At 34.4% G+C, this 16,466-nt stretch overlaps 1 protein-coding gene across 1 annotated transcript in view; it reads right to left on the bottom strand.

Annotated features, from left to right (window-relative positions):
• CSMD3 (CUB and Sushi multiple domains 3) overlaps positions 1 to 16,466 on the bottom strand; it is a 727,509-nt gene that overhangs the window by 243,141 nt on the left and 467,902 nt on the right. The window contains exons 22-24 of the mRNA XM_075743489.1: positions 16,045 to 16,214; positions 6,822 to 6,978; positions 2,364 to 2,555 (exon numbers count right to left, since the gene is read on the bottom strand). Of these exons, the coding sequence (XP_075599604.1) occupies positions 2,364 to 2,555; positions 6,822 to 6,978; positions 16,045 to 16,214 (519 nt within the window). The remainder of the gene's footprint in view (positions 1 to 2,363; positions 2,556 to 6,821; positions 6,979 to 16,044; positions 16,215 to 16,466) is intronic.

Genomic DNA, 16,466 nt, shown 5'->3' with positions numbered 1-16,466 from the left:
TTTGTAATACAACACATAATGACCTGAAGTGCCTTGGGAAAAAACATGTAAATATGTTTTTATTTAAGTATGTTTGTATTTTCTTTTGGCACCTATGTTTTTCTAAGAATTTTGAACACCCCATAATAATTAGAAAATATACCACTATATAATGAAAGGAACATGGATTGTTACTTAAAAAATGAAACCAAGAACATCATGTCACCCTAAAGCAGTAGAATTAAATTAAGAAAACTAAATGAATGAGTAAGTACAAAATAATATATATACATATTTAAAAAAGAGATGAAACACACTAAATAAAAGTAGGCTATTCAGAGAGAAAATCAGCCTTTCAGCCTAGAAAAAAAAGTTGTAAAACTTCTTACTCAAAACTTGTCAGGTGGCCTTAGCCAGTCATTAGGCAAAATTAAGTAATTCATAATCTTAATACCTTATCTTTGAGAAAACTTTTTTTTTTTTTAATGTAGATCCCTGAAGCTTTTAAAGCTCTCCTATTTTGCTTTCCTTCCTTTTAAAGTACCTCTAATGCTTTCTCCCTTGTGAAGTGCAAAGCCAAAATAATACTTTGATTAGATCTCTTGGTATAGTTAAAATGCAGTTTTATTTTGATTTAACATCACCTAAAATATTTAGTTGAGAGATTTATTACCTTATCATCTGTGAGTTCCGTGATAAAATATAATTGAAATGCTACTCTTGATGGATTTTCTGACATAATAAAAGCAAATTTGCAGAGACAGGTGGCTTTTCATATCTTTTTTAAGCACTTTGCCAATCTGTTAATTCATAAATACTCTTTAAAAAAAAATAAAAATCTTTTATAATTATTCATCTCAGAGGATAGCATAGGCTATTATTCTTCCAGTAGGGTAAGGATACAAATAGAGTACACGATAAAGAAAAAATTATTCACTGACAAACTGAATGACATTTAAAATTAATTTCACCCAGGACCACTGAACAACTGCAAGTTTCATTTATAATTTCTAATTTTAACAGAACATAACTGGTTTTCTTTTTTATTATGATTTTCGAAGGTTCCCTCTCTCTCCCTAGTGGCTTATTTCTGCCTCTCCAGCAAGGTGCCAGCTCCTCAGTTTTCTTGGTTGCTGAATCAGCTGTGTAAGTGGTGACTTCTCAGAAAGCATATCCTCTCAGCTTGCAGTAAGGAGTAACAGAGCAAAATCCTTTTTATCTTACATCTCCAGATTGCTTACTATGAAGACAATCCTAATTAAGATTCTTAATTTTGCCTTGAAGTGTCAATTTTAAAAATTATTCTAAGCATGTCAAGTTAAAGGAAATGTGTATTATACTATATTTCTTCCTGCAAATTCCATGGATATGTTGTACTGTACTATTTACTGCATAATTAAGATTTATGATTACTGTAATTTCTTGAAAACAGTTTTGCTATTGTCTTGTCAATGTCACATACTTCCATGAAATGATACTAAAAGAAGAACAGTAGCATTTTTAAGCCAATTTCTGATAGTAGCAGCAAATTGAAGTGTCTGTTGACCTATGTTGCTCATAAATATCCAGAGAAATAATTTTATTTGTATGTGCCAACCTAAAATATTTCATGTAAAGCATCACTGTCTTCACAGATTCCCAAAGTTTGCCTGAATAATCTGTAACCCTAAAAGGTCTTGTAGCAGGCTGGGATCAAGTTCTTTTAAGGACGAAACTTGAGTGCAAACAGCTACCTGACTCATAAACAGATACTCTGGAAATAAAGGGCATCAGTGCTGCAAAATGATTCTTTTTTTTTTTTTCTTCATAGCAAGGAAGTTTATTTTCAGTCTGATTTTAACTAAAAGGGAATGTTGAAAGAAGGATTCCTACAAACCAGAAATGCTAGAAGAGTAAGGGATGTTCATACCCAGGCTTCTGTCTGGGCATATTAAAGAGAAATCTAAAAGAGGTAGCAGTCCTGTGCAAAACTCGTTGTGAATATTTCTAATCTGTGCATGTGGTTTTTTACTGATCTTGTGCATTTCTTAACTGCCCTTCATCTTCCCAGTTCTCTTCCAGCCAATTTCCTCATATTGTATTATTACTAAGACATCATTTATCTTTCACTATATATTTTTCAGCCCAAGAAGACATCAACATGTGTATTTTTCAGCCCAAGAAGACATTTTATAGGATTCATACTGCATCCCTTCAAGAGTATTTTAAAGGATCTGCAGTAATCCTTAACAAGAAAAAACAGAAGATAGGCAGACAGATCTGTAAATGTATGTGTAATAGATCTGTATACATCAGATCAGATTTCACATAGATTTAACAATCCTTACAATTTTTTTCTTTCTTATATTCAGATAATAGCTTAAGTAAATAAAAAAGTCTACTACCGATACATGATGGCAAAGGATAGTCCCATGCCCTTCTTTCTCCAGTCATGCACTTTAGAAGGCTGCTTCCATGGAGTGTATAACCTGGATTGCATCCATAAATTATAGTGCTTCCAGCAAAATGGCCTTGGTCACTGATTTTATATCCAAACTGTGGCACACCAGGGTCCTCACAATGTGAAAGCTCAAAACCTGTGGTAGAAATAAAACAGATACATAAATTAATGAAGATAAGATTTTCTCTTTTCCAATGGAAATCAAACGTTTTCAGACTTCATGTAACAACATATTTATGGTTTCTTCTCTGTTTTGAAACAGTCTAAGTAGGATAACTTTCTATACCCCTCACTTGGAGCATGCAAACCAAACTGTCATAACATCATTCTTCCTAAGAGTCCAATTAAAGATTGAGAAGGAAATTCATTATCATTATCATTCAGTTCTAAAATGATAAGATAAATTATAAAATGGCAGTTAAAGTGACTGTCCATTTACTTTGACGACAAACTAGTTTTTGAATAGACATTTAAAGGCTCATAAACAAAATTGCACAGCAGATTTGTTCATTGTTACTGTGCACAGTAACACCAATGACACAATAGTACCTATTGCACCAAAGAAATACTGTTACAGTCATCAATCCCTACCATAATCTTGCATTCAGTAGTTTGTAAATTTAAATACTACATGCAGGAAACAATTATAATGATGACATAGAGAATTCAAACCAAACATTTTGGATATTTTGGAGAATTAATAAATGTGGAGCAAGAAGGAAATAAAATGACATGTATTATACAGAAATAGGAAAGCGTATTAATATTTGGAGAAACATAAACTGTAATTTGGTGGAAAGATTTTCTATTCCAAAAAAGGTTTTCTGTTATTAATTGAGAAGTAGCTCTAAACCTCACTTAGTTCAAAACCAGATTTATTTTGTCAATATCGTGCAGCTCAAACTGCTTGCAGGTGAAAAAGGCACTTTGTGCTAGATTGAATGGTTTTTCATATCTGCATTGTTCAGTGAAGTCATTTACACAGTATTTGTCCATCTGGTCAACAGTTGGTAGTCTTTCACAATCTCTCCTCAGGTACCGAATCATTACTATTGATTGAAAAAAAGGGTCATTATTTTATTTTACAGACAAAATACTTCAGGTTGGATAAGGCTATTTGCTCACATAAGGAAAAAAAAAAAAGTCAAATGCTATATCTTCCCAATTCTTCCTTCAGTTCATTTAATGTCTCACTGAAAATGGCTCATCTCCTGAAGAGCCTCCACCACCTCTGAGCTAAACTAAGCTAAGCTATTGCTTCCCAGTACAGACCGCACTGCAGAAGCTCTAGAAGAGGCTAATGTGAGTCCCAAATGATGAACCTTTCTTGATATTGCTAGTCTGGTTATTTATAGACCAGTTAGAATTTCTGGTCTTCTAAGAAAATTGTTGATCATACCGAGTGAAAAGAAGTTAAAAGTTAAAATATGCCTTGATCCCTGAAATGTCCTCATCTCTGGATGGCCTGCTTATACACATAGTACCAAAGTAGTATTTTTAACTGATCACTTCTGCCTTGAGAGTGAACATGTAACTCCATTGCCAAACTGCAGGTACTAGCAGTGGTTTTGCTGCCCTATGTGTACTTCAGGTATCCACACAGTGCTGGCAGTTCGGGCAACAGAACCGAAGGGAGAACTGTATCCTTCTGGAGAAGCACCTGATAGCTAGGGGCATAGTGAAGAGGATCTAGAATGGCAATAGTTGGCTATTTTAGGCAACTGAAAGAGCATCAGTCTTCACAATGTGTCCCTGAAGACACAAAATGTTTCATTATATCTTGTGGGGATTTTGTTTACTGCTTAACAGCATCAGGGTAAGCCCATGGTACTTTTGGAAGGTTTCATTGTCTACATCTATGCAAAACAAATATTAGCTGTCTTTCCCAAAATGGGAAATGGCCAATGGGTGATGATCAGTGGCATGAAATCTAGTTGGAGGCCAGTAACTAGTGGTGTGCCCTAGGGGTCAATACTGGGTCCAATCCTGTTCAATATCTTCATTAATGACCTAGATAAAGAGACAGAGTGTACCCTCAGCAAGTTTGATGATAACACCAAATTGGGAGGAGTGGCTGGTACACCAGAGGGTCGTGCTGCCATCCAGAATGATCTCGACAGGCTGGAGAAACAGACCATTTTGAACCTGAGGAAGTTTAAGAAGCAGAAGTGCAAAGTCCTGTACCTGGGGAAGAAGAACCCCATGGACTAGTATATGCTGGGGGCCACCCAGCTGGAAAGCAGCTTTGCAGAAATGTACCTGGGGGTCCTGATGGATGCCAAGCTGAACACGAGCTAGCAAGGTGCCCTTGCAACTAAAAAAGCTAATGGTATCCTCGGCTGCATTAGGAGGCATGTTTCCAGCAGGTCAATAGAGATGATCCTTGCCCTCTACGTTCAGCGCTGTTGAGGCCACATCTGGAGCATCGTGTTCAGTTCTGGGCTCCCCAGTACGATAAACACATGGAGCTAATAAAGAGAGTCCAGTGAAGAGCCACTAAGATGATTAAGGGATGGGAACATCTTTCCTATGAGTAGCAGGAGATGGAAGCACCTCTCCTGAGAGATCTGGGACTGTTCAGCCTGGAAAATAAAAGGCTTAGGGGGGATCTTATCCATAGGTATAAATCTGAAGGGGGAGTGTAAAGGAGATGAAGTATACTGAGTCTGACTGAGATGTAGTTAATTACCTTCATAGCAGCCCATATGGTGCTGTACTTTCGATTGACTAAAACCAGCGTTGAGAACACACCAATGTTTCTGCTGTTGTTGAGCAGTACTTGCATAGCATCAAGTCCTTCTCTGGTTCTCACTCTGCCCCTGCAGCAAATAGGCTGGAGGTGGGCAAAAGGCTGGAAGGGGACACAGATGGGACATCTGGCCCCAACTAACCAAAGAGATATTCTGTGCCATATAATGTCATGCTGAGCAATAAAACTGGAGGATGGTCTTTCCAAAGGGGCCATTGCTCAGAGACTGGCTGGGCATTTGTCTACTTGTGGGACGTGATGAGTGACTGCCTTTGCATCACTAGTTTTTTCTTTTTCTCTTTCCTCCCTATCTTTGTTTTGAACCACGAGTTTTTCTCACTTTTTGTCTTCCAGTTCTACATATATCTACAAAAGAAGATTCAGCACTGTTCAGATTAATAACTATTCAGGCTAGGAAAGTGTATTCTATGAGAATGCCTGTCTCAAAAGACAAGAAATGTTAATGATGAGGTTCAAGTGCTGGACTTGGACGTACCTATATAAATAAGAAAAATGAAATACCTTGATGCTTACAAAGTAACACAGCACTGGAAGGCCTATCTTTAATAATAGGGTACAGCCCCATGCTATCACAGGCTGTTACATGGTATAATTATGCAACTTTCACCTGAAAAATAATTACATACTTTTGTAGTATCTTGAAATATTTTCCTTTCATTCTACTAGACTTATATAATTTTTGTTAGAATTAGTTTTTAAAAATGATGGAGAGTTTTTGAAACATAAGAACATTTTTTTTTAACAGATGAAAATGAATGATTTAAGCACAGGGAGAAAAAGAGATATTGACAATTGCATTGCAGAATTACCTTATAATGCTGTTCTGCTTGCTAAAAAATCAGGGGTTTTTTAATATATATCTATAAAATTCAGTGATGATGAAATAATTATACACTAAAGAAGTCATATACACTATGTGTCAATAGACGTATGTAACAATCACATACATTTTCAGAAGTTGTCACCTGATAACATAGATGTGTATCGTTGTTTCCAGTATACCCTCTAAGCCAGAGATCTGAAAATATTTTTCCTCTTCTAATCTTTTAATTTTGTCAGTCTACAGATAGGTAAGAATTTTTTGTTGGGAATCTTTCTTTATCATTTTGGTTCCAAATTGTATTATTCTAAACAATAATCCAAAGTCATAAATTGCTAGTCTAATGCAAATTTAGTATTGGACATGAGTCTTAAGATGGAGAATGTCTTTTACTTATGAATTATCTTTATGGTTTGGGTTACACATTTAAAACTACTCACATTCTTAGCTATTTTTTTGTGTTGATACAAATAACTGAAAATTATCCTTTTTTTTATTATTCTCTCCAGGACATAAAAAAAATCTTCAAAATAACCCTCTAGACAAAAAAAAAAAAAAACACAAACCAAAAACCCCATGTGGTTTAAGTATCAAAATACACAAAGTACTGTCAAAGTAAGATTTCAGTATGCTACATGCTTTGAGTTTTTTGAGGTACAATTATGAAACTATATATTGTTTTGATGAATGATGAGTGATTTGCTGTTGATTTTATCATTGTTTGTTTTTTGACTGCATTTCATCTTAAGAACAAAGAATATTCATTCCCTTAAAATTATAAATCTATTACTATTGTTTTCTCAGATACTTACTGGTATACACAAGCTGAAAACCTTCATCAGTGCCTTCCATGTCTGAGTTAAATTCCAACCACAGATGATTTGAAGTACTGCTTAGCGTCAAGCCTCTCAGCGATGCCCCAGTATACGCACCCAGCAGGTGAGCAGTGTTGTCTTTGCCATCATAGATCTGTAAAACAAATGCGTTTTGCAGTTCATGAAGAAAAAAAATGAGATATTTGATTTACAAAATAATTCTGTACATCTCCATTATGAGGGAGGACAGCTCTGCCAAGGATGATCGATTGCCAGTCAACCTGAAGTACTACTTGCATATGCTGTTTGCCTCTCTTGGGTTAAGCTGACTTAATTATGGTGATATTTCAAATGCACTATTTAAAACATGTCAGTCCTTTTTTTTATAACAATAGAAGTGGGCAGAGGTGCCCCATCAGCTCAGTGTTTTTAAACATCTGTGTATTTTCTTTCACTGCCAGTATTGTAATGCTGGTCACAACCTATCAGCAAACACCTATTTTGTGTAGCTGGTTCTGCATCAAGTCACTAGGGTAGCATAATAGAAAAGCTCACATCTCCCCAACTTTGGCTTCTTAAAGAAACCTCTGATTTTCTCTTCTGTGTAAAGAGAGGTTCAAACATAACTATAAAGTAAAAGGAGACTAGGAAATAAATCGAACAGCTGCTTCTATAAGTTGAAAGAGTAATGTAATCTATATGTAAATTGGAATACAGCACTTTTATTATTTATTTTTCTTCAAGAGTTGTTCTTTTCCATATTTGAAATGGAAACTTCTATCAGATTATTAAATGTATAAAACAATCTTTTAATAATTCTCAGGAAATTTCCTTACAAGCTTGGTTGCTTTAGAACATCACAGGTTGTTGCATTCCTATCATTCCTAAAAATATTTTAACTATAATTTAACAACTGCTAATCCAAACACTATGTCCTGTATGATTTCTTTAGTGACTTCTATAATAACTAAAACTTTGATAAATAGATTTTAAGAAAAAATCACTTGCAAATAAGTAAATTCACCTCTGAATAATTTTCAAATTGCAATATAGGGAAATTCTAAAGCTTCAGTAGAAAAATAGCCACTTGTCTCCAGTTGTATTAATTTGAAATGTAATTAAAGCTTGTATTTGTAAACAGGATACCATACCACAATGAAATGAAAACAACTAAACACATAAATACCATTTTGCAGAAATCCTCATGTCTCTAATAATAACAAAGACTTTACATTTAATGATATGTTGAAATAAAACAAATAAGCCATTTCTAGCCACCTCTAATGAATAAATAATTGTACAGCAGTTTAAGAAGCACAGCAAAATGACTTGGCATCATTCCTTCTTTTTTTACTGAAACAAGCCAATAAATTCCAAGCAAACTTTACATTTAAATGCCAATGTCCTTAAGAGTAAAAATAAGAAATTAAAGCCAAAAAAGGTGTAATTAATGCTTATCAACTAAAAATAGTAACTTTAAAATATATATAATAGTATTGGAATGGATTTCTTAATTTTATTTAAAACTTCTCTAAAACTATACTGAGATCAGTAATCACGTCAGAAAAAAAGACCAACAGAAAATTAGTTCTGAAATTAACTTAGTTTTGTTTCAGTAACTGAAAGACAAACATTCATTCCAGGAGAATGCTGCTATCCTATGGAGATATTTACATCATGACAGACTTAAACAAAACCCAGCTTGAATTTGATGTTCTCTCTCCTAATCCCTTCAAGCTACTTATAACTAATAACACCCAAGGATTCAGGATTTATTTTATTTTTAAACACTACATAAGAGTAATCCATTTCCTACTATGTATGCATCACTAATAATTAACCAAAGGAAGCTATTAGTAGAGATACACCAACTATTCTCAATGTCTCACCAGAACTTCCCATAAACCATATCACTATACAAATTTTCTTTATGTTAGAATTTCCCCACACATAATTTATTGCCAATTTTGTTAACTGTCCCACCAATCTTTTGCATTCACACGCTGACTTCTCACCAGAGTTGACACTAATTCTACTTTATGGACTAACCAGCTGTCCCACTGTATAGTACTTCTAAGCCTATATAATTTCTATGAAGGAACAAAATTTAAAGTATCTTGACACTTCTGAAACTCTATGATTCTTTGAGTAGGAGAACTGTGTTAGGATGAGGGAGGAATATGATTCATTTGAACACAAAATTTAAATATTTTTTTCTTTTGTTTTTTGACTTTCAAATATTCCGAGTAAAATATACCCATCTTCTTCAGATAGTGGGGTCTCCCTTAGGACAATAAATGGATGTATATCTTGTACTATAATTCTCAATCTAAGTCACATCTTTTCTGTGTTTCGTTCAAGTTAATGGGCACTAAACAAATATCTAGATGTAGTTTAAATTACACAGTTTAAGTTGCAATGAAAGTGGTAACAGCCTATGTACTCTTGTAAGATTTGAAGAACCAGCGTTTTCTTTCTAACCTTCCTAAAACAGGGGGGAGTTTTGCTAAAGATTTTGAATGACTTAGTAATTCAGCTTCAGAATTTGATCCAGAAGACAAGATTATATGTGAATTAACGTAGCACCATTATCTTATTTTAATATAGGAATATTCTTTCTTATAGGTGTTGCCAGCACATTTGGATTTATGTCACTTGGGTGCTAAATGTATGGCCAAGAATAATCATTATGAAAATATTATTTGGTTTGATGCATTTTCCTTAAAGTCATCCTGTAGCATTAACGCAAATATAATTGATTCATGACTGTATAATGCCTGAATATGCCAATGACAAGCTATTCAGAAAACAGAGGTCCATCTTTATCAGCTATTTAAAGGCCTGATCTGTTAAATGATTAATTCATAAAGAGAGCAAAAGCACAGAGAATTGCATTAATGTTCTTCATATCACGATGATATTTTGAAATGTTATAGGAAAGGATGCTGATAGTGAACACTGTTTACATAAATACAGTTTCAATTGATAGATGTAATGTTTAATTTCAGGAGGAGCGGTTATGTCTGCATTTACAGATAGAGGATAAATAAAACTTCGTAAGCTTTCGAAAGCCTCCATTATCAACAAATTTTAAATGGAAATTAATGGCCTTTTTTCTGCTAACTTATTTAACTCCATAAAATTTTAGCAAGGGAATATTATAAAGTGAATGTATCAAATTTGTGCATTTTAAGCAAACTATTTTTGAGATTTGCCATTGAAACATAAAAGGCATATGGATATGAAGATCTGTTCCTTTATAAAGAGAAGAAATAACAAAATCAGCAGCACAGAGCTGAGGCTGTCAACACCCTGTCAAATGTATCATTTATATCACTGCAAATAGAAGCACTAATATAAAGACAGAAAAGGGCCCATATGTTTACTACCTATTTCTCACTCATGTTTTCAGGACGATATTGACAAAAAATTATTATAGCAAGTGTGGAGATTCTTAAGAAACAAATTAGCAAAAAGCCCCAAATATTACCTCCCTTAGAAGTCTTTGCACAAAACCCCTCAAAAAATGAATCGTGTGCAGACATTTCAAAGCCAGCCCACAGGTGAGATATAGCAAACAAAGGCATTAAAACTGAATCCTCCATATTTTGCAGGAGCACAAAGAGTGCTGAGCCAAGGGCAGGGGAAGGGGACCCTTAACGCCAGTTCTGCCATTAGGTTTGCTGACACACTGTTACCTGCCTCTTACTGCACTGGGTGTTTTAATAGAAGGAAAAAGAAAGATTGTTTCATAACAGTATCAAAAATAGTTCTTAAAGTCATTTTTTTTCCCACATAGGTGCAATCTCATCTGGCACATGAGCTCTCATTCTACATACTGCTAAGCATTTTGTCTACCAGAAATGGAAAAAAAAGAAAATCCCCACCAACAACTGGTGTTTTCTTTCCATCTCAATCCTTTTCACTTTTTCCTTTCTCTCTTTTTTCCTTTTTTTCCTTTCTTTTTAGTTTTAGATTCACTTATGGAATTGGCCTGCAGATTTTTGAGGGGCTGGGGTTTGGGCTTTTATTATTAACAGAAAGCTACTCATTAATTAGTACCATGCATAGGTACATTTTTATTTATGTTGAAATCTACTGAAAATAAAGAAAACAATCATATTATCTTTGTCCAAGCTTCAATTTTAATAAAAGATGCCTTTCCTCCAGTAAATTAGAAAAGTATATTAAAAGGTCTTTGACATAAAAGAACACTTTCTTCATTCAACTGATTTCAACACAAATAAAGTGTTCACCACTAACAGTGGACTATTCAGGCAAGTAGAAGAATGGCAACTCTGTTCTTTTCCATGCAAATCTAAAGGGTTTGCTTACAGCTATCAGAGACTACCAAGTTTACAGGCAAAACTGGTGGATGGAGATAAAAGCAGAGAAAAAAAAGCAGGTAGAATGTTCTGATACTTCAGAAACAGTGTATTCTTTTTCCCTGCCTCACACATAGGCAGTTTACTCTAAAAATTTTGAATTCTGGAAACTTAGTGCAAAAACTCAGTTATCAGTACAATTACAAAGAAGGAAACAATTGTTATATAGTTTTTGAGATTAACATTAAATGGATTGGCATATAGTGACTATACATATCTTTAATTCTTCACATGCCTTCATGAAACTTTCATGAATGTTAAAACAAGATGTGGCACTATCAAGAGCAGGTTATAGCCCTATACAAAAAAGTAGAGACATATGTTTCTTATAGCGTCCAATAAAAACCAACCAACCAAAAAAAAAACCTACAAAAATAACGTAAGTAGTCAGAGCAGTTACAGAGCAGTTACATCAGTAAGAGAAAAAGAACTGCATCCCAAATGAAGCAAATGAAAAACAAATTATATGTTCTGAAATGTCCATTCTATATCAGTTCAGAATTGATAAATGGAAACTCCTCCTTCTCTGCCTGAGGAGTAACAGAAAGGGTGGTGATTTACTTGTGTTAAATATGCTGTTTCCTTCTAACGTTGTATTCCCAGTCCAGCTGTTTCATTGTTTTAAACACAGTGCTTGTCAGGTATAAATTTGATCCATGGTCAGTTAATTCATGTGGTAAGCAGAGACCCCATGATTTGATTAAAAAGCATATCAGAAGTTTGGTAGAATATTCAGTCTATTCAGAGTTTGAATGGAATTTTATCTGCATAGCTCTAGTAATAGAAAATATTAGCTGACAGAAAAAGTAACACAAAGTACATGATTTACTTCTTCACCAACATTTTAATCTATCAGTATAAGAACAGATGCATTATCCATTTCTTAACCAACATCTGTAGCTAAAAGACTGAGCTTTAACTATGAAATATTATGAGGTTGTTTTATTTGTGTTTGAGGAAAGGAAGACCTGTCTGGCAGCTGTTGTTTAAGCATCTTTGTTTCCAAATGGTGAATTCCTTATGCTCCCTAGTTCACAGTTAAAAGGGAACTGTGTATTCACTATTTGTCAATCAGCTTTTTGCTGTAAGACTGGATGACAAATTATTTTTTTCTAACTTAATTTCCTTCCATTGCCATTTTTCATTCCAGAAGACTTCCTTATTCTTTACTTACCTCAGAGTTTTCTTAGATTTTGGTCCAGGCATTAATGTTTATATACATTTAAAAGTAGTGATATTTATCAGATAGGTTTACAGCATTTGTTAAATATTATTGAGTCACTTACTTAAAACTAAAGTTAAAATATAACCTTAATGTACTACTCCTGTAGCCAAAACTGTATTCTCCACAGTCAGCAACACAGGCAAATAAGGCAGTATTTTCCTTTTTTCATTTTAGTTACCAGTTCTACAAAAATAAAAGGAAGTTTCTGCAAACTTGTCTTCCAAGTTTTTTTTACTGGGATTAACGTAAATCAGTCCAAGAGAACACAGGAAAAAATGTGGATATCCAAGACTAATTTCCTGATCTTGAAGATATTAATGCCAAATACTAGTCATATTCATAAGGCAGTCACACACCAAACCTTCCACTGATTCTTTTTCAGCTCCTGGAGATGACGAGGAATCAGTAATAATAGGGATCAACAGACAACTTCAGAACTGGTTCTGTGAGAAAAGTTTTGGAATGTGTGACTTCTGTTTTGTATTTCCTGAAACAAGACTCTTTTATCAAATGAACATGTGAAAAAAGAGTCTGATGGTGTTAAGACAATTTGTAAGAGCTTCAGCTGACAGACGAGGCAAGAAGAGACACGATGGGTTCCACAGATACCATTCCTTCTGACAGGGTCAAGTGCCTCTGTCTTGCTACAATGTCAGATAGGCTGAAAAAGTGATAATCATAATAAAGAATACTTCTTGTAGGGTTTGTTTTTTTTTTTAATAGATTGGGAGGAACTTCAGCTCATTATTATAACTCAAGGCTGCTAACTTCAAAAACAAACACTCTAATTACTAGATATTACTTTCATCTGACACACCTGCAAAAAACAGCAAATATTTCTGCCACTGACATTTACAGCTGAGTGGTGTCCTCCCTCCATTTATAATTAATTTGGCATTACTCTTAAATTCACATTAATTGAGTAGCAATATTAAAGTACAATTTTATTTTATAAGCCTCTGAGCTCACGTTTTCTTGTTAAACATCTGTAGTGCACATTGTTGGAATGGCAATGGAGAAATCTTTAGTGCTAGATCTTTTCAAAATGGTATGTGGAAGATTAAATCATTAAATGATTGAGGAAGGAAGAAAAAAAATAGAAAAGTTTGAATTGCTTATATTCATATTCATTTACATTTATATAAAAGTTTATGTTTATATAACTGTATATAACTGTAGGTCCCTCCCTACAGTGCTATGACTTTTACACTAAGATTATAGATTTGAATGGTTTCAACCTAAAAAGTCTTGAGGAAAATGCAGCCATATACTTTTATTGGATGGGCATAAAAATTGTGGACAGAAATATTAGGATAGTGATTTCGGTGGATAAGCATTCAAGTTCAAATGTAAAACCTGACTTCAAATCTTATGCTAACATTGGTTAATTTAAACATCTTACCACAACATCACTAATTTTTCTGCTTTGTTAAGAATTACCAAAACTGTTAAAATTACATACCAGCATGTATCATCTCCATGTTTTACCGGTAAATTGAATAACTGGGATTTTTTTAGTTTTTATTTTTGCCATGCTATTTATATGGTAATAAATAATATGCATCTTTTAAATTAAATCTGTATTAATTAATGTAAAAATTAAAAGATATCTACTTGGTTCTGAAGTAAGCAGTCAGGCTAAAATAAAATAAACATACCTGTGCATGCTGGGTATCTGGCAGTCTTTGGTTTATTTTGTTTTGTTTATGTTTTGTTTTAACAAAAACATAATACTTATTTTTATTTAAAACCATTGTTTTGGTTTTTTTTCTTCTTGCTGCCTGATTTCATATTTCATGGGTTGTTTAGGTCTGCTTATGCCTTAGGTATAATTAACGTCTTTTTAGAAGTGCCTATGTCTGACAACTAATGACAGAAATCCTAACCTAATGCTCAGATGACTAAAGTTAGATGATATAAAATCCAGTCTTAATCACAGTTGTGTCTTAGAAATATATATTTCCATAATCCTTCTCATTTTAATAGCTACATGGCAGAATAGGCCAGAAAACTCCCTTTTTTTAATCAAACATGATTGGCATGATACTTCTCATTCCTTTGATTTCGGAGAGGCACATTTAAATTCAGAATTCTGAAAAAATAGACAATTATTTAATCCCTTTTACAGATATTTTATTGCATTTAGATGGCATGTGCTAAAAGACACACTCTGATCATCATCAGCTTTAAATATGTAGTTGGCTAAGGAATATATGCATCTGGTAATGTATATTTTCATAGAATCATAGAATCATTTTGGTTGGAAAAGACCTTTAAGATCATCAAGTCTAACCATTAATCTAGCACTGCTAAGCCCACCACTCAACCAGGTCCCTAAGTACCACATCTACATGTCTTTTAAATCTCTCCAGGGATGGTGACTCAACAACTTCCCTGGACAGCCTGTTCCAGTGCTTGGCAACCCCTTCAGTAAAGAATTTTTCCTAATACCCAATCTAAACCTCCCCTGGCACAACTTCAGGCCATTTCCTCTTGTCCTATCGCTTGTTACTTGGGAGAGGAGACCAACACCCACCTCGCTACAGACTCCTTTCTGGTAGTTGTAGAGAGTGATAAGGTCTCCCCTCAGCCTCCTCTTCTGCAGACTAAACAACCCCAGTTCCATCAGCCGCTCCTCATAAGATTTATTCTCTAGACCCTTCACCAGCTTCGTTGCCCTTCTCTGGACACGTTCCAGCACCTCAACGACTTTCTTGCAGTGAGGGGCCGAAAACTGAACACAGAACTCAAGGTGCAGCCTCGCCAGTGCCGAGTCCAGGGGGGACAATCACCTCCCTAGTCCTGCTGGCGTCGCTATTCCTGATACAAGCCAGGATGCTGTTGGCCATCTGGGCCACCTGGGCACACTGCTGGCTCATATTCAGCTGGCTGTTGACCAACACCCCCAGGTCCTTTTCTGTCGGGCAGCTTTACAGCCACTCTTCCCCAAGCCTGTACTGAGGGAACACAGTAATAAAAGCTATGAACGAATCAAAGTAAATGCTACTGAATTTATAGGGCAAAATCGCTCTATAAAACTCCGGAAGGTTCCAGTTTCCTAATCTTCCCTTTGTTGTTTCTTTGTTTAATGCAAAAATTTTTTTCACATGTAATTGCTGTGATTATCATTTTGCAGGAGATGTTACATACCACACAACATTAGTCATTTAAAGCATAAACCTTATGTACAAAATGTAGTATGTAGACACTGTATTAAATTAAGCTTCTGGGTGTAAATTTTATTATGCTTAAATCACAGCTCAAGTTATTAAGATTCTGAGGAAGAAAACAAAATTTATAAAAGATTTAACTGATGAATATTAAACACTGAGAATGCAAATACACATTAAGGTAACATTTGGTTTACAGTTTCAATCTCTTTTTTAATTATATGTGGTCAGAAAAATACATGTTTTAAGGAACAGCTTTTGGAAACCTCTCAGGTTGCCTGGTTTTTAACTTTTTAGAAACGGAACAGGGTTTGATACATATTTTCTAAGAGATGCTTAATGTAAACTTACCTGATACTGCGCTATCACAGAAAGATAAACTTCAACTGTATGAGGAACTACAAGTTTAGAAATAGCAAATACTTTACATGATTACATACCTTAAGAACATCTCCTTGGGCTAAGTGAAATGTTCTGGCAGAAATATTGATTCCTTTTCCTGCTTGTACCTGAATGCTATAAATACATTCATGGTTGTTTTCATAGTTAAGAGGATAATTGGGGGACAATAGGATTCCTTCATTATTTGTTGTGGAGGCTCCACATTCAGCTGCAAGTAAAAGAAAATTTTAAGGTATATTTTAATAGAAAACATAAATATTTTTAATAAAGGTGACAATGGAAATGTTAATGCAACCTAGTTCAACGTATTAACATTTACTGATATCTAAAATCTAGTTCTAAATATATGTTCATGAGAGTGATTGAAGGTTACAACAATATTTCTAAATTTCTGCAATACTTCAATAAAAGTATGTTAAATAATATGAAGAGTTATAATCATATTAATATCACATTCCAT

The sequence above is a fragment of the Balearica regulorum genome, chromosome 2 (assembly GCF_011004875.1).
Source record: "Balearica regulorum gibbericeps isolate bBalReg1 chromosome 2, bBalReg1.pri, whole genome shotgun sequence".
NCBI lineage: Eukaryota > Metazoa > Chordata > Aves > Gruiformes > Gruidae > Balearica > Balearica regulorum.
This window is presented reverse-complemented; position numbering and strand designations above follow the sequence as displayed.